Genomic DNA, 18,417 nt, shown 5'->3' on the forward strand with positions numbered 1-18,417 from the left:
AGTTTTTGATGCAAATAGCACTATCGCTACAAACCTGACTAGCGAGATCTATTGCAGACCTGGGTAACAATCTTTGTCAAGGCACAACTAAGCCAAGCACCTGCCAGACATTTATTATAATTGCAAATCTGTTGAAGGACTATAGAAATGAAGGCTATGCTTTAATCCAAAGGATGGGTTTCATTATAGACTCCACCCCACTACTGTGGAGAAGACGCACGCAAAGGGAAAACACAAGTTCTGCAGAAATCAAGCTAACAGTTAGCTTCGTGTCAGGTGCAGCCATACAAAGAACAATACCCAGTGACAAACAGACAATAAAAAAAAAAAAAAGCTTTATTAACCCTTTTGCACCAGCAGTTCTTCAGGTATCCATTGCCAGCAATGGAGTTCAAGCCAAGTGATCCCATTTTCGGCCCCAAGAGGTTAGCACTTTACATTCACTTACAAAGCTGAGTGAGTGAGGTACATTTTCAGAAGTAGAAAGATTTGGTTGCAAGTCCCATAAAAAGATGGAGTGTTCCTTGGCCATTTTAATAGATTAAGAACTGGTATGGTCCTTGAGAACAGAATAATGCAGGCATTTGGAGCTCAAAGTGTCTCAGCTTCCAGGGAGAGCATGGTGACCACTAGAGCAAGACCCAGTAGCCCCTTCGGCATGATTCCTCCTCAACCTTTCTACCTCTCAGGAGTGGATTCCATGCTGCAGTCACAGCCACCAGGTAGAAGATCTCATCTACCAATTAGTTTGGTTTGAAAACCCAACCTGAGAGGGTTTAGAGATTCCCTGGATATAAGCTGTAAACTCAGGATGAGAGGAACAGAAAGACCTCAATGCTCAGTTCAGCTAAAGATAGAAAAATAAAACTGGTTCAACCAGAGGATATAATACTGCCTACAAATAAGGATCTGAAGTTGAATGTAACCTGTATGCTTTTTTTTCTCCCCAAGTCTTCAACCAAAAAAAAGCATTTATCTGGACACATACATAGTTCAAAAGGCACAGGAAGTAAAAGCATTTCTGAATGACCTCGTGTGAATTCAACATCAGTATAACTGTAAAATAAATAAATATGTGCAAGATTAGAAAGATCACAACGTTCTCCTGTATGACATATCTTATTTCGTAAAAAAAATACACATACGTGCATACACACACACCTCATTGAGAATAAAAAACAGTACATACACCCTTTTATCAAACTCCTATACATAATTTTACAGGCATTCAGTACATCACCATAAGAAACATTTAAATTACTACCGTAAAATGTAACCAAAGCATTTTTTTTTTTCCTATACAACCCTATATTTATTTAGGTGTCTGCAATCCAGATAAGTACAGTACATATAACCTCTCCTCCAGCCCCCAAGAGAAACTGCTGTTTTTCAGTGGGGCAAATCTTCCTAGGTAACAATTCTTCTTCCCTCATAAAATACTCTGACAACTGCTTATTCTGTAAACCAGCTGGAAGCTCCACGTGCACGTGACACTCTAGGATATCAATAAAGAACAAGCGTTAACAGTGTTCAATTGAAAAAAACCCAAAACAACCCAAAATAAAAAGGTAGTGGCCAGTTTACAGGTAACTTGGCAGCAGTTTATAGATGAGATAAAATCAAGGTGCTTAAATTTACGTGACAGTCAACATTCCTCCCAAAAAAGGGAACACAAACATAAAACAAACCTCTCTCAGATGCTGTTGGACTCTTAGCTAATCACTTACAGTGAGTACAGATCTATTGCAGTTTTTTTCTTAAAGTTTTGCTGGAAGAATTCAGCAAAGTATTTGGGACACAGGAGCAAGGAAAGGGAGAAACTCAACATGAGCTACAAACTGATTCACAGCTAAGTTAACATTTAAAGTCTATCTTTCTAAAAAAAAGATTTTAGAGCATCTCATTTTCATAGCGTAGGACATTAATTTTGTTACATGTTACATTCCAGTTTTCTGCCAAAACACAGGGACCAAAAAATTATTTTTTGTGTGTGTATGGAAAACACTTCCAAATTTTAGCTCTTAATTCCTCAATGCCACTGGCTCCAGCAGGAGACCAATAGAAGGAAAGTTTTAACTGTCATAGGCAGGATTATAAATTTGTACTTGTTAGCTGTAGAATACTTGCTTTCCTGTGAAAACAGTAAATATTACCTCAGTTTGAAGTTTAATACAGTACTTCTCCCTGAAACAACACTGTACAGCAGTCTGCCTCAGTCTCTCCAACACCAGGCAGACGGGGTATCTTACACAGGCACATCAAGTGGGATTTACATTTTTTAAGAAAATCTTTCAGCTGCAACTGTCCTTAGCAAATTGCAAAGAGTGCAGCCATAATCCAGTACTCCTAGTTTTCCTATTTTCCTTGGAGAAAGATCCACACAGTTATCTCACTCTGTTAAGACACGATTGCCCAATTTGTCTTCAAGTAACTGTTCTTAATAATGGTCATTCCAGATCCTGTAAGTTTATTGTGCTTCCAGTGAACTGCGAGTTATCAGAACCTGCATCATCTTCAGTGGAATTGTGTGGTTCCTGTTAAAGCAAACAGACAGCATGAAGAGTTCAGTGCTTTCACCTCTAGATGCTTGCAACGCTTATGAGTAAGACTACCTTGACATTTATCGAACACCAGAGAAATGCTCTGCATGGTTTAGAGGAAACGCAAAGCTTTCCTACTCTGGGGACACACTCAAACAGTACCGCTACAGTTCTTCTTTGGAACACTTCAGATGAGCATTACTAATGGAGACAAATTTAAAGTCACTGACTATTTGCTTTTCCTCTATTAACTCTCAACTATGGCCAACAATCCTAGTACTCTTCTTGTATTTCCAGGTTTATCACGGTAAGATGCTCCTCTTAAATACAAAAGCTTTATTTTCTACCCAGGAGAAGCACAGGCAGTAAGAATAACTGCATTGCAGAGTTTATCAAAACCAAAGCCCCACATGGTCAAGTAGAAAACATGATTTACATACATGCTAATCATTCATTGCTGCTCAGTTCTCAGCTGCTCCTACTCACTTACATGCAGTTTACTGGAACAGCAGATAACAAAACGTTTACGCAAGAAGCTATACGAAGCTTTCTGCGTTCAAACAACACTGACACTCAGTAGTTAACAAGGGCAAGTAGCGAAACCAGAGACTGTAGAAGCAAGCAGGCTTTTTAATCTAACTGCCATTCCCATATAGACACTGCTCTGAAATCTAGGCTCAGGATTTTATTTCCCACTTCCCACCCTTCCTGTAGCCTGTGACATAATCAATTCTGATCCTCTTTCTTGAGCCACTTAGTATCTGCAGGATGAGATCAGGAAAACAGGGATGGGGCACTTCAGTAATAAATGAGTAACATTTAGTTATTCATTACTCTGTAACAGAGGAAGAAAACCAACGACCTATGACCTGTTGAAGGTTGGTAACATACACAAGATAAATCTTGCAGTGCAGCTTTCTGCTTACTACTTCTTGTAAGAGAAATTAAACTCCCAATGGAAAACAAGGCATTTTCATTAAGCAGAACACCAGAGTGTTCACAGTAAACTGTCTTCACTTCCAAGCTAGGCAATAAAACCCATCAACTCTGACATGCTGTACCTGAAGTATGTGAACAGGTAAATCCACTGTAAGCTGAGAATGTGACGAGGAGGACTGAGAGCTCAGTTGAAAGGGCAAATCTCCCTCTCCCGGGGAATCATCCTGTGAATGCAGAAACGTGATGCAATTACAAGACCCCCAAGCATCTCAGCACAATATGCCTTATCTCACTCAGCCTCACAATCTTATAAAAATCTGATAAAGCTACTGCACTGTACTAGTAAGGGCTAGACCCACAAAGATATGTGGAAAGCTAATTACCACTTAAATCTGAGCCTAGCTCAGTGTATGACCAATTATCCTATTATAATCAACCAGGAAAATTGGCAAGATCTGAAAAGGAAGGAATGGTTCATCTTCCAACAAACGTAACACTCAGAAATATGCAACAAGTTTCATCACGTTGTGTGAAGCTGATACTTAACATAAAAGTTACAAATGTTTACACCCATCAGAAAACCAGATGGAGAACTCTGTCCATAGCTTCCACCATACCATACATTGTTAGGAATAAAGTGGAAGAAACTTACCCTCTCTCTGGATACTATACAGATACACACTTGGCCAAAAGCATATTACCCACCATGCTCCACTCATCAGCCCACACTGATTACCAGGTATTTTTAGAAAAAAAAATCTTAAGCTTTATTTCAACAGTTTAGAGAAGTAACAGTTTAGGCTGAAACTTCATTTTGCAGGAATCTTTTCATGTCAGTCTCACTTCTATGTGAGAGAGAGGTGGACTACTATAAGAATTTGGGAGGGTGTCAATAAAGACGACGACTGGAGGAAAGAGTCATACTCCCATGGACCCCCTAAATTAATGCATGTTAGTAATCCCTTCCTTTTGCAAGAAAAATTACCCCATACTTTGGGACAGGACTGTAGCATCTGTTTTGCTGCTCTCATAACTGCTTGTCCAAACTAGGAAATTCCCAAGTCCTTGAAGGATCACAACTCTCACATGCAAAACGGAAGTCTGCTAAAACCCTTAGTTCCACCACAATGTTTCCCCGCATCAAGTGTATCCAGCCTAAGAAGCTGTACAGAATATTCCCTACAGTTACAGTGCCCATATGTTCTAGGCCGGACTGAATATTAGTACTAAATCAAATAAAAACATCTTACCCATTTCCACAGTGCATCTGTTTGGGCCCCCAGCAGTTGTATGATTGAACCAGCTCTGTTTTCAGGCATTTCTAAGTCTCTCTAAAGCCCATTTCATATAAACTTCCCAGGAAAGTGCTTCTTGCAGGCAAATGCCCTAATGCAGTATGGTACATACTGCAGATCTCAAGATCCCACCTAGGGGCAGTAGTACCGGAGTTCACAGATAGATTCTTCCATAAATGTGCCAGTTTGGGTAACAGAGAAGATTAGCATGTTTTTCCTCTGCAGCTCTTACCTGAAGAAGCTGAATTTGCACATACTGGGCTCCAGTGGCAGGGTCCCTTATTGTCAGCCCTCCATTTGGCAAAACTATGTTGCCACCCAGCCGACTGCCAGGAGTGGACGATGAGAAGTTGGTGGGGCTTACTTTACCACCCTTGGTTTTCCTCTGACCAGAGCCAGATGCCCCTACAAGACAGGAATTTTAACATTGAGATGGTCAGAAGCAATTTGCCAAAGTTTCCTGCTAGTATTTTTCAATTTTATGCAGTTATTGACACTACACAGCTAATGTTTGGAAGAGTGCAATATAATTAAGCACCATCTGACAACTGCTAAAAGGCCAGACAGCAATCAGCTGATGAACTCCAACTGCTGACTGAGCATCTTTTTACATGAATGCCATTAAAACCACATCACAAACTGCTAAGCTTAGGGCTCACCCCTGTGGTAGCACAGAAATATAAGCATATTTGTGGAATTATAGGAAGGAATTAGGAAGTAGAACTGCATTTTCTATTTTTAATAGTACAACTTATTTCCTGAGAAATCATGTATATCATTTTTCCAAACTGTAAAAAAAAGCTAGCGAAGCTCATCTATTTCCAGACAGATTTCAAGGACTGTTAGGTAGAATGGGCTACAGAAGTACAACTCTCCCAACCTTAAGCATTTTTCAGCTTAAAACAAGACAAACCAGCTGTTTGTATCACAAGCTGAAAACCAAAAACCTAATCTAAATAAATGTAAGGATACAATCCTGTCAGCTGTTTCAGGGATGGTTTTCTTGGTTTTTTTTAAAAGTGTAGTAAATAAAAGGCTTGGATAACTTCTTTTTAAACACTGAACTTCCCTCTACAGCATTCATTCAACCTAGTTAAACCAATTAGAAATACAAGACTCTTTAGACCACTGTGAGAACCACATAGAAGCGTAAAGACAACAGTTGGTGAAAAGTGGACTACTGGGAGTCTTGAGTAGGAACAGAAATAGGAATTTTCTGTGGTCATTTTAAGAGACATGCAGATTAAGTGCAATCATCTTTTTAAACTAAATTCCAAAAGACATGCTTGATGATACGTGCACATTTGATAATACAAGCACACTTAGAACTAGCTTCATACAGCAGTTATCCTTCAGTGTGATGATTCACTGAAATAGACAGAATGTATGCAAGTATGCCTTTTACAAATACAGAAACATGACAGTGCTCAACTCAGAACTAGTCTCTTAACTCACCTTAAAAATTATCACCTTGATTTTCAGAGGTGGAAGGTCTAAGAGACAGCAAGGAAGAACTAAACTATATATATATATGAGCAATATTAGGAATCATATGTAAGCCCCAAGGGTAGACACAACTCAAACACCTGAGCTTGTGCAAGTCTAGTGAGCCATGGACCACGTTTGATCTGACAAAGTAACGGTGTATAATTCACATCAGACAGCTTTGGAGTCAAACTACAGTTTAAGAGAAAGAGGATGCATCTGGAATCACGACCTAAACCTCACCCTGCACAAGAACTCTCTACAAGGCTAAAACCTAAGAAGAGAGATTTGAGTATTTCTAGACAACAAAGAAATAAATTCCTTAACGCTGCATACACACTGTTACTAAGTGAAACACAGAAGCAAAACAAATCCAGCCAATGTCTTCATTGTCTGTACTGAGTAAAAGAGGAGTCACTAGGTAAGACCAAAAGCATAAACAACACAAAGTGACCTTAAATTTTTTTTTAATAAGAAAATAAAAAGCAGATGAAGAGATGGAGGGATAGCGTCTTGTTAACAATCATGAAACATATGGTGCAGATTTCTTTGTAAACTTACTGTGAATTTGATATTCCACAGAACGTGATTATCCTGAGTAACAGATGGTATACCACATGCATAATTATTTTAACTAGCAATAAACCAGATGGGATATTTAACAATGTACTCGGATACCTGCTCCCATTTCACTGCCAAACCCCCTAAATAATTGTATTTAGTAAATTTAACAAAATTTATGGCTTCTCACCTGTGCTGCTCCCATTCCCTTTTTGTTTTCTTTTCTTGGCTAGCTGAATGGCTCTGTAGTCTGTTCTTGCAGACCCACTGCTCTCCTATTAAAAAAAAAAAAGCCAAGAGATGCAAAAGTTTTCTGAATGCAAGAACAAACCAATACAATAAATACAGACTAATGAGTTCTCAGTTGCAGTTATCTTTTATACTGCAAACACTGAATTCTAGTTTCCCATGCTCTTCTGATTAGAGTTTCAATAAATTCCCTGTATATACTTAATATCCAGAGTTCAACACAAAAGGAAGTTAGCTCCACATTTGTAAGTGTTCAGATTTTAACAGTGTAAACATTTACTTTGTCATGTAAATAGAAAGTTAAGTCTGCAGTAACATAGTAAAGCAGAAAGGGAAGTGTACTTAAAACGGGGATGAGGACTGAGATGAAAATGTCTCAGTTACTCTCTCAGCACAAATCTTTCCCTGGAATGAAATGCACAAGACATACTATGTATTCTTGGGTATTCCTGTAAATTCCACTTCATCCTCAGACAGATGGCCGCTTATTTTTCAATCCCTTATTTTGAAAGGTTCTCCCTTAACTCTCCCTACCCCAATTCTAGTATTTCTTAAGAGAACTTATCGCCACACTGAATCTACTTCTGACAACACATTATTCAACATAACGTTCTACATCCCTCATCAAAAAAAGTCACATTGCATGATCTGCAGAATCTGAGAGAAAGGTCTCTCTATAAGGTATAAGTAGCAATGGATATCCGCAAAGTCAGGGTGTCTCAGTCATCTAGGGGAAAAATGAATACAGTTACTGCATACCAAAAATGAGCTGCCAGTCACTGTGCCAAGATCCATTTCTTTCTGTGCACTGTAGCTCCCTGGAGGGTTGGAGAAGACGAACTGTGTCACTACTTTGCTGCCCTCTTGTTGACTAACAACGTCTGAGCTAGGAAGCAAACTACGTTCAACTTTAGTCGGTGTTAGTAACTCAGGCACATTGGTACCGCCGAGGCTACTAGAAGGAGTCAAAGTGGCTGTGTCGATTGTTAAATTATTGCTGGATGTCAAACCGTGCACATCTTGACCGGAATTCCTCACCGACAGGGATGCTAGCGAACCCAAGGCTTCTGCATTGACAGTCTGTACATCATCCAAATTTAAAGTGCTTTGCTGTAGAACTGCTGCACTGGTTCCCAGCAAGAGAGAACTGTCCAAGCTTTGGGGCATATCGCTGCTAGCCACCAGTATCAAGGGATCGACTGCCTGGCTTAAAGAATTGTTACTGACAGGTAGGTTTCCTCCAAGCGTTGAGCCCACCGAAGCAACATCGATCGTGACAATTCCAGAGTTCACTAGCGCCATGTCTGCTGCAATTCCAGAATTGTTACTAGACACGTTGGAGAAGAGGGATACGAGGTCTATGTTGCTGAGATCACTCTGTCCCGGACTAGTGAGTTCACTGCTGGGTGTGAGCGAGCTGGTTGCTTCAAGCTGAGTTAGGAGATCTGGAAGAGAAGGGTTTGGTTAGAAGACAGACCTTTCGTCAGACAATGGGGAGGAAAAATATGAATGCTCAAAGGAGGAAGCTTTGAACTCTAGATTCTCAGCCGACTAAAACACTTCCCAAATTCCCTGAAAGCACATTTAAGGAAAAGAAGCTTACTGAAATGAGTTCACTCCTTTATTGAGAAATTTCAGTTACAAAAGCACTTGCCAAAAGGCAGGCAGTCCAGACTAAGTTAGGTTGTAAAGGAGTGGAAAAAGGAGTGCAAAAAGAAGTGCTTTTAGTCCTTACTCATATTTTACAGATGGCATGGAGAAGGACAAGCTCTACTTCATTCAAAAAAGCTGCAACTTCTCGCAATTTCACGCAGGTCAAGCTCAAGTCTCACCTTCTGATACTCAGTTACAGGTCCCACTGAAAATTTTAGTGGCGGAAAAAACAACTGCAGTCTTGGTGACGATTCTGCCATTCATATCAATGGGGCTCATATTTCAACATCAGTAAATACACATTTTCCTTAACAAAACATTTAGTTTTTCCATTGCACCCTCTACAGTTTGAAACAAATACTTTACCTGGGCTGAAGTTATGCTGTTTGACCATGTGTGTCTTCATACTATGTTTGGAAGTGAACAATTTATTACAGCTGGATACAGGGCAACGAGTCTTTAATGAGTCCACATCCTGAAGATGCTTTTTGGAGTGAATATACAGGCTACTTCGTGCTGAAAATTTCGCACAACAGCCTGGAAGAAGATATACAAGCCTTTAAAGTTTCATCTAATTTCAATCTGATGTTCGTATTTACTGTCTTAACACAACAAATCAGAGTAGCTCTGCAGAACTCTATTTGCAATTTTGCGACACCTGTGCATACATTCAGAGGAGTCAGAAGAAAGCCAAATATGTATTTCCTCGTGTTACCTCAAGGACGTCTCAGTGGGTAGGATAGTTCAACAACCTGTTTCTGACAAGAAACTCTTAAGTCATTCAGCGTAATGCACAATCTTTCTCCACTATGGCACGTCAAATATAAACTCTTCATGACAACTACTGGCAAAACCATTAAAAGGAGAAACAATCACCAAGCAGAGCTGCTTTACTTTATGAAGCAAAGTATTCCAGATTAGATCCAAAATCTTTGCTCCTGGAGTCCTACTGAAGCGATGAAGGTAGTGCCAAGAAACCCTCGGAGCATCAGCCAGCCTTCCGTACGACCACAACAGATACCATTCACACAGCCATCCACCATCTCAGCAGCAGAGACTACCACAGCACAACCACTGAACACTTGAGAGGACATGTCACAACAGCAAAAACATGGCCTTGAAGGCGTTGGACAAGACCACTTTTCACTACTTCTGATTAATCAAGTGAAAAAGCTGAGCTACAGAAGCTGAGTATCAGAAGTATGATTTTCCAGAATAAAGCAGTCCTGTTCATCATAAAGGAAATTAAAAAAACACAAAAAACCAAGCTAGAGCATGAACCAATGTTTTCTCTGCAATCCAATGTTTTCTCTGCAATCCATCCATCAATTTCAGAACGATCACTTATTCAGTTACAATGTCTTCTGTTTAGTCGTACCTCTTCAAACTCTGTTAGAAGACTCATCTAAATTGTTCCAATCCTGTAGCAAGCTTGTATTTGGGGAAAACGCACACAATCTTTAGGCAATATACACACTGATTACCAGTTAACACAGACAAGAGTAGAACAATACCTTCTACTGGACACTCGAATGGTTTTGTACCAAGGTGAGTTATACTGTGGCCTTTCAAGTGTTCTGCTCTTGTGAAGGACTTCCCACAGCCTTCTACCGGGCACATAAATCTCCTGTCATCTTCGTGTTTCCTACAAGGGAAGGAAATTGCCATTGGCATGATTTAATCCACTGCTGCTTAAGTACTGGAAGAAAAACAAACAAACAAACAGCAAGTGACTTAGGACAGTATAATCAGAAAGAAAAGGCTACCTTTTATGTCTCAGCAGCTTGGACATACTGGTGAAAGACCAGCCACAACCTTCAAAGTCACAGATGAAAGGCCTTTCACCTTAAACAAAGAAAGGTTACATTAATAATCTAATACGGAAATACACGCTGCTACTAGGAAAATCTCTAAAGCTGCTTAAATTGAATTAATTTAAGACAAGAAGACTCAACCACCCTCTCCTGCAATTCACCGCAAGGTGCTGTGATGCCCCTTCCCTCTCATACAATCTGCGCCTTCTTCAACTCAAGGCCGTTGCATCTTTCCCTATGCATCAGGGAGCACAGATAATTATCAATCTATCTCATATTAATCTGAGTTAGCTTGAAGGTGCTTCAATAACCAATAACAGCATTATTCAAAACAGAAATGCAACTGAAACGGTTTTTCCTGCTTTCACGACCTGTGACTATATGTTGATTACAACACAGTGAACTACATGGTTGGTTTCCATTACATCTATGAACTTAACAAAAATGACACTTAAAAAAACCCCAGAAACACAACAAAACCCACACCGTAAAGCTACGAAACCAGGAAAACAGAGGACAGTAGAGACTACACACAATTGTCTTTAAAACATTAAAAGGCTGGATGTCAGCTTAGCAGTGGTCCTTGCAAGTCAGGAGTGCCCGAGTTGAAATTTATCTTCCTGCTGTTCCTAACCCTGGTACATACATTCCACGAGTTCTGAGAGTTTTTTAGCCGTTTGTTCTGACCAAGATCGGAATTTATACAGTTTTGAACGTCTACAAACTTGGGAATAGAGCTGGGATAATTTTTCTGAACAGAGTTCAGGCGCCTAAAGCCACAGCTTTGCACGTTTGTAGCCACGTTGCCTTTGGCAAGTTCATTCAGCGGACTCCTGCTCCCCAGAAGGCCAAGAACCAAATGTTTTCACTGACCCCAAATGACTCCTGTCACCCATTCTCCCTTCACGACTTTCAGTTCTTCCAGCAAACTAAGTCCGCTCCCCACATACTATCTGGCATGTACTTCCCCAGGTACAAGTCACCCTCATGAATACCTGTGTGACTCCTCATGTGGATTTTCAGTCGGCAGGCTTTGTCATACTGCTTGTTACAACCAGGGAAGGAACAGGAGAACTGCTCTTGCTCTCTATAGTGGGCTCGATTATGGGAGAATAACGCACTCACTGTGATAAACGTTCTTTCACAGCCTGGGGAGAGGAGGGAAACGGCGCGTCAGCTCGATACAAAACCCAATCGGGAGCACCGCGTTCTTTTCTCCCTCCCAACTTTTAGCGGGGGACCTTCGTGATCCTGTTTCCAGCGTACGACATCCCGGTACGTGGAAAAACCCAACGGCGCAACCCCGAACTACGTGACTCCCAGGCATTACCGTCATTTACCCGAGGCGGGCAACCAGAACGCGCGCAGCCCGGTTTAGGGCAGAGGGCTGAAGCCCCGTGCTGTGGCAGTCCGAAGCAGGCGTGGAGCGGGGGCCTTCCTCGACGCTCGGGGGGGCTGGGAGGGGGGGGGGGGGGTGTGTCCCGAAGGGCGAGGAGGGACAGCGGCGAGGAAAAGCGGAGAACTCCGGGGATCCCCCCCCCCGCCTTCCTTCCCCTCCCCCGGGGCGAGCTGTTCCGTTGGGAAGGGCAGGGAGGAGGCCTGCGGCGGCGGCTTACCGGGGAAGTCGCAGCGGTAGGGCCGCTCGGGCTCCTGGTGGCTGCGGCGGCGGTGGGCGGCGAGGCGGGCGGCGCTGGGGAAGCGCTGCCCGCACGCCTCGCACTTGTGCGCCGCCTCCTGCTCGTGGGCGCGGCTGTGGGCCCGCAGGTTGTAGACGGTGGTGAAGCGCTTGGCGCAGCCGGGCGCGGCGCAGGCGAAGGGCCGCAGCTTGTCGTGCGAGTGCAGGTGCCGCCGCAGTTTGTAGGCCGTGGCGAAGGACCAGGCGCAGCCCGGCACCGGGCAGCCGAAGGGCCGCGCCGCCGCCCCCGCCGCCGCTCCCCGGCCGTCCTCCCCGCCGCCGCCGTGCGCCGAGAGGCGGTGCAGCCGCAGCTGTTGCTTGCGGGGGAAGGCCTCGCCGCAGCGCGGCTCCGGGCAGGGGAAGGCCGGCGGAGAGCGCGGCCGCGGCCCGCCCGGCGGCTCGGCGGGGCTGGCGGCGGCTGGGGGCGGCGGCGGCGGCGGCGGCGGCGGGGCGGGCGGCGGCGGCGCGGCGCCCGCGGCCTGCTCGGCGCCGGGCCCCAGCGTCAGGACGCCGTTCTCGATGCGCACCACCAGGCTCTGGTTGTTGATGGTGATGGTCCCCGAGAAGGAGCCGTCCTCCGCCCCGCCGCCGCCATCGCCATCGCCGCCGGCGGGGGGCAGCGGCGGCGGGGGAGGAGGAGGCGGCGGCGGCGGCGGCGGCGCCGAGCCGGCGGCCTCCTCCGGCGGCTCGGCGGGCGGCGGGCCGGGCTGGGCGCGCCCCGCTTCGCCGGCGGCCGGGCCGGCCTCGGCCGCGCCGCGCACCACGTTGAAGACGAGCAGGAGCCCGTCGCCGTCGGGCGCGGGCCCCGCCGGCGGCGCGCAGGGGCTGGGCGCCGGGCTGGCGCCGGGCTCCGGCTTCTCCTCCACCAGCAGCACCGGGAAGCTCACGTAGAGGCCCGACGCGGCGGTGCTGGCGGCGGCGGAGGAGGAGGCGGCGGCGGCCGCCGGCTCCCAGTCGGGCGGCGGCGGCGGCGGGCGGCGCGGGGCGGCGGGCGGCGCGGCGGGGCCGCCATGTTGGGCGCCGGGCCGGGCCCGGGCCGCCTCCGCGGCGGGCAGCCCCTGCGTTTCCATCTTGGGGGTCCCTGTAGCAGCGGCTGAAACCGGAGCCGCGGGGCGGGGCCGGCGCGGGCCAGCGGGGAAACCCGGAGCGCGGCGCCGCGGAGCGGGCGCGGCGCGGGAGGCGCCGGGGAAACCCGGAGCGCGGAGCGACCGGACGGGGCGGAGCGGGGCCCGGCCGCCGGCGGGGGCTGCCCCGGGGCCGCTCGGCCCCGTCGGCCTCCCCGCTGCTGGGGGAGGCTGGGCGGCGAGCCGCCGCTCGGTAGGCAGGACGGCACAGCTGGAATCGCTCGGGTGTCTGCGGGGGATTCCGGTATCTCTTCCCGTTACCCTGTGCCGGAGCGGAGCAGCTGAACGTGGGAAAAACCCTTCCGCAAAACGTCCCGTGCACCTTCAGTGGAAATAGGAAAACTGCATTAGGAACCGGCCCCGAGCGGTGCAGGGGGGCTGCGGAGCCGAGCGCAGGAGGGCGGTGAGGGGGGCTGCGGGGCTGTGCGGGGGGAGCGCCCTGCCGAGGGGGGAGGGAAGAGGAAGGTTGAGGGGGGGAATGAGGCTGTCGGATGAGACGCTGAGCCTGAAGTCAGTTGAACCCCGGCAAAACCACCCTGCAAATTCAGCTCATGCATAAAACAGTTGCCTTTTTTTTTTTTTTTTTTCATTCTCGGGCAAAGCTGTCTTTGGGAGAATGTTTAGCAGGCTTCTGGCACTCCAAGACTCGAGGAAAAGGGGAAATTAGCCTGTATTTGCCGTGGAAATGACACGAGCTCCCTCCTGCAGCCCCAGCAGGTGGTGCTGTGATCCTTCCACCGGGCAAACGATTTCCCCTTTCCGCTGAGCAATTTAGCATCAAATCTCCAACAGCAAGGATGGGAGACTGCTGGCCAGGCACATTCAGCTCCAGGGAAGCTGGTACTTCTTGCCATAGAGCTGTAGGTACGCCCAGAGCTCCACCGTGCACCTTCACAGCCACCTGTGCAGAGTCTGAAGTCCCTGGGTGCTTGAGCTTGGCCTCCTCTGAAATCCCCTTACCCCACTGCTGTCGCTGGGTGCGGGGTCATTCCTGTCCTTGGCTGCCCCTAGCCCTCCTGATCTCCCTATGGAGGTCTTTGCAGTACTTTCCTTCGTGTTCCTAGGAAAAGAAAGGTTTGCCCAGTTTATCGCTTAACACGTAGGTGCATCCCTAGTTGAAGGATAGCAAACCTGAAGAAGAAAAAAAAGCAAAAAAAAAGCCACAAATCCCTTAGTGTTTGCCACAGCCGGGAGAGATCCAGCAAGACGCTAACTAGGAGAGCTAAGAGCTCTCATGTCACAAGCTTTATACCTTTAAAAACCACTGTAGTTACAGACACATGAGCGTACTGCATGAATTACCCCTCATCACCAAGCTCTTGCCTCTACCTGCAACCAGGCACAAGCTTTTCAGGACAAGTGTCTGTGTTTCGAGGAAAACATTCAGGTGCTAAGATTCACAGGAAGGATGCTTCAGCCTGTGGCAAGCTTGAGACTTCAGTAATTCACAACCCCTGCGTTCCCTGTCTGGATCTGATCTGATGCAATGCCTATGGACGGATAGCTTGAAGACGGCTCTGCCTGTATTGGGTTTGTCCAGCAGTGAGGTCAGCTACCTAAAAATGACACCAGCATGCCCACAGAACAATAGCCTATTCACAGTCCCAGCTTCTCTGCAAACGAGAACAGATAAAATGAGGCTCAGAAGAGGAGTCTTCGCACTGGGCTTGTTTATGGTTTCTGTATGCTGGAAACCACCTGCTATTTCATCCCAGGCTGTAACAGGTTACTGTTTCCCTGTGCCTTCCCATAAACCTCAGTTCAGATTTGTTAAATGCTTGAGATTATATGCAGTTAACAGACCAAAGTAGATTTAAATGTATACACATAACTATTTACTAAATAATTAAAATAATCAGCAGTGAATAGTCATAAATATGACCAACTGCTCATCAGTTCACTGCTTTTCTGTAACCCATTTTGCCTTACCCATGCTATCTCATTAATAGAGACTTTATAATCTGAATTTCAACTAGTAGCTCTTGTATAGCCTTCATACATTCAGGTTCTATGTCTCCCTACAGGTAGGCCATGGTTATAAACTCCCAGGGACTTGAGTGGCATGAAACACGGGTTGCAAGGCTATGTCCTCTGGTCAACAGAGCTATAAGGATGAAAATAAGGTTACGTTATTGTCTGGGATGTGAAGGTCAGCATGCTGGTAGGTACCCCAGTATTAAGCAATACAAAGGTAAAGAATTCGTCATAAACATTTCTTCAACATTTTGTCTTTGGTGGGTTTTCAATTCAGAATTGAGATGAACCTATGGAGCAGCTCAACATTCCTTAGTACAGAAAAGCCAGTGTATTTTCTTGTTGTTCCTCTTGACAAAACAGTACCCTAGTGCTTTTGGGCTATGAAGACTAGAGCGGTTTTGTACAATACCAAGATACTAACTTTGGACCCAGTCCAGTGTGGTTATTAATAATAGGTAATGCATAACATATGTCAAAGCAAAGGCTGTCAAATCTGGCTGACAACTACTCACATCTCAATCGTATAACTTGGCAACGTGGGCGGTTTTTTCCATAATACAAAGCAATCCCGATCAACTGCAGATTGCACTTCACAGAAGGTTCAGTTACAAGCAGATGCCAGACTCTCACTATTCATCTGGAGACATACACAGTATGTGAACAGAGTAAAGAACTGATTTGTGATTCAAAATAAATCGTTTCCTTTACTTGGCACCAGAGGCAATACAGAGTTGCAGAGTACGCTCACCTGGCAAGTACCGCAAGGGTCTAACAGTTGTATAGTTTCTTGAGACCCCATAGTCCTGAGGACTGCAGCTCATCACACCTCATCTGCAGCAGCCAGTGCAGGTTTACCTGTGTAACCCCTTTCCGTTCCAAGGGGTAACGCATACAGTGCCAAGGCGATGGAGTGACAGGCCAGATCAAGTCCAGTACCCTGTGCACACTGGGGCACGGACTGCTGATGCTCTGTGTTCATGTCTGAATGAGGCCCATATGCAAGGGCCATGCTTAGCAGGAGACATGATAGCCAAGAATTATTTTTGTACACACACACACACACATATAGAGATGTCTATGTAAAATATATTTCTGTAAGAATATATATGTTCGTATCTGTCAATATGTATGCATATGGGGGCTTCAAAGTAAGCCTCAATTTTTGATTCAGCATCACAGCTGATTAGAACAAAAGACTTCAGTGAGTTACTGTTAACACAAGTGTAATAGTAGGTTCAGGTGCAAAATATGCATTCTTTCATTTGCATCTAGGCACAATGGGTTCTCTGCCTTCCTAACTCTTTCTGGGAAGAAGGGAGACCAAGACGACCTTTCTATCTCTATTTTACTTTATAATCAAATTCTGTGCAAAGGAAGCCCACACTGTCTTGTGATTGGTGCTTTAGTTTCTTTCGCATCAGTTGTGCTTTATTTCAGGAGGAAAGTCTGCATGGTCGTTTTGTTACAGTGCTTTACTAATTGCACCACTCACATACAAATGGCTGAGTAGCTCATGTTTTTTCACTAAAAAGCAGCAACCAGCACTAAGGATCTAGATTTTCTGGAGGTTTCCATCCATTTAGAAGGTGCTTAAGTGCAATGGGCTTCTACAGAAGAGAAAACTCATCATTGTGAGGCAGCAAAGAACACGCAACATCAGATTCAGCAGAATGGCACCATCTCAGACTGATGCAGAATTTGGCTCACACTAATTTATCATGAGTTGTTCCATATTTTCCTAGCCTTGCCGTAAGATGTTTGGAAGTGATCTAGTACTTACTGTTCTCAGGCTTTCCCGCCCACTTACCTGGCACTGCATTCTGTTCCTGCTTGTGGTGAAAATCTTGGGGGAAAATTTGAGGGAAAAACACGTGCAGGGTAGCTGCGCTTAACCAGTTGCGGTTTATCTGGTGCTTCTATTGCAGTCACCAAATGCTTTTATAGCAGTATAGAAAAGCTTGAGTCTAGCACATGTGATATCAGTACATCCTCCGCCAGCTAAAGAATAAGTTTGTTTACACACCCACATGTTTGGCTACTGGATTTCATGGCTTTTTGCTGATAGCAGCAGACTCTGAATTAGAATGAAGAGTTCCCATTTCCATTCCACATTCCACATTTAATCTAGCAGATCTAAGAGTCTCCTTAATTTATGAATTATCAGGAATAAGTGGATTATTTTTTTCTTCATTTAATTTTCAGGGACAAAATTCCAGTTCCTCTCCTTACAATGCATAGTTTCTTATTGCAAACATTGTTCCCAATATGTTAGTGAAAAGACTGTTCCTGACATCAGTGGACTTGTCACAGATAGATACAGGTTTGCCCCATTAACAAGTTAAAGGGGAAAAAAAGAACTCGCATGGAAGAGACATTTGCAAGGCTTTTATCATTTGGCCAGAGAGCAAAATAGGATATCAAGGAAGCAACTTCAAATGTATCTGCAAGGCCAACGCTGCGCTTGGAATACCACTAATGTTTCAAGGCTTGCTCCAAGATGTTCTCGTCTACCACCTTGTGAGGGAGAGTCACCTTCAATGCAGGATTCTCTTTCATTGTTTGGCAGATCATTTCATAAGCATAGTCATTACCCGACCAGCAGCGTCTGGCAACCTGTCAGACCAGAAAATCAATGGGTGTAAAAATCTTACATTTCTCTTTCCGCATCCATCTTACACAATATTTGCTCAAACATGGGCACTCAATTTCATGACAAGAATATCTTTCAACCCTCTGCCAGTTTCTAGTTTCCTTACTGATTTTGGAAGTAATTTTTGTAATACCTACTTCAATTTTATGAGTAGTATTTGGATAGACTTGGTACATTTTCATGCAGAAACATAACATTGGACAGATAACATTGGTACAGCTAGGTACACTATAAACTTTACAAAGTTCTCTCACTAAAAATAATTGTGCACTCCATCCCCACTCTGTAAAACTTGGACTTGCTTTAGAGAACAGTATCATTTAAGCAATCGGTGCTTTTGTAATGGGATAAATATTTTAAAAGGAAAATGTCATTCAATGCATTTTCAAACTATGAAATCAAGGAGCCAAATTCTCTGCCTGCTTGTAAGGATGAAACTCTACGGAGAGCCAGGG

The 18,417-nt window shown here is 45.0% G+C and overlaps 2 protein-coding genes across 2 annotated transcripts in view; both read right to left on the minus strand.

Moving 5' to 3' along the window:
- Positions 1-320: 320 nt before the first annotated feature.
- ZXDC (ZXD family zinc finger C) lies at positions 321-13,281 on the minus strand. Its single transcript, XM_049826692.1, has 10 exons — positions 12,153-13,281; positions 11,532-11,684; positions 10,489-10,567; positions 10,237-10,367; positions 9,089-9,259; positions 7,829-8,514; positions 7,011-7,095; positions 5,007-5,179; positions 3,602-3,703; positions 321-2,534 (listed from the first exon to the last, which is right to left on the minus strand). The coding sequence occupies exons 1-10, from the start codon at positions 13,279-13,281 to the stop codon at positions 2,448-2,450; spliced, it is 2,796 nt and encodes a 931-aa protein (XP_049682649.1). The 3' UTR covers positions 321-2,447.
- Positions 13,282-17,677: 4,396 nt separating this feature from the next.
- UROC1 (urocanate hydratase 1) overlaps positions 17,678-18,417 on the minus strand; it is a 44,396-nt gene continuing 43,656 nt past the window's right edge. Inside the window, exon 20 of the mRNA XM_049826560.1 lies at positions 17,678-17,925. Coding sequence (XP_049682517.1) covers positions 17,785-17,925 — 141 coding nt within the window. The 3' untranslated portion in view covers positions 17,678-17,784. The remainder of the gene's footprint in view (positions 17,926-18,417) is intronic.

Source organism: Accipiter gentilis, chromosome 23, assembly GCF_929443795.1.
Source record: "Accipiter gentilis chromosome 23, bAccGen1.1, whole genome shotgun sequence".
Classification (NCBI taxonomy): domain Eukaryota; kingdom Metazoa; phylum Chordata; class Aves; order Accipitriformes; family Accipitridae; genus Astur; species Astur gentilis.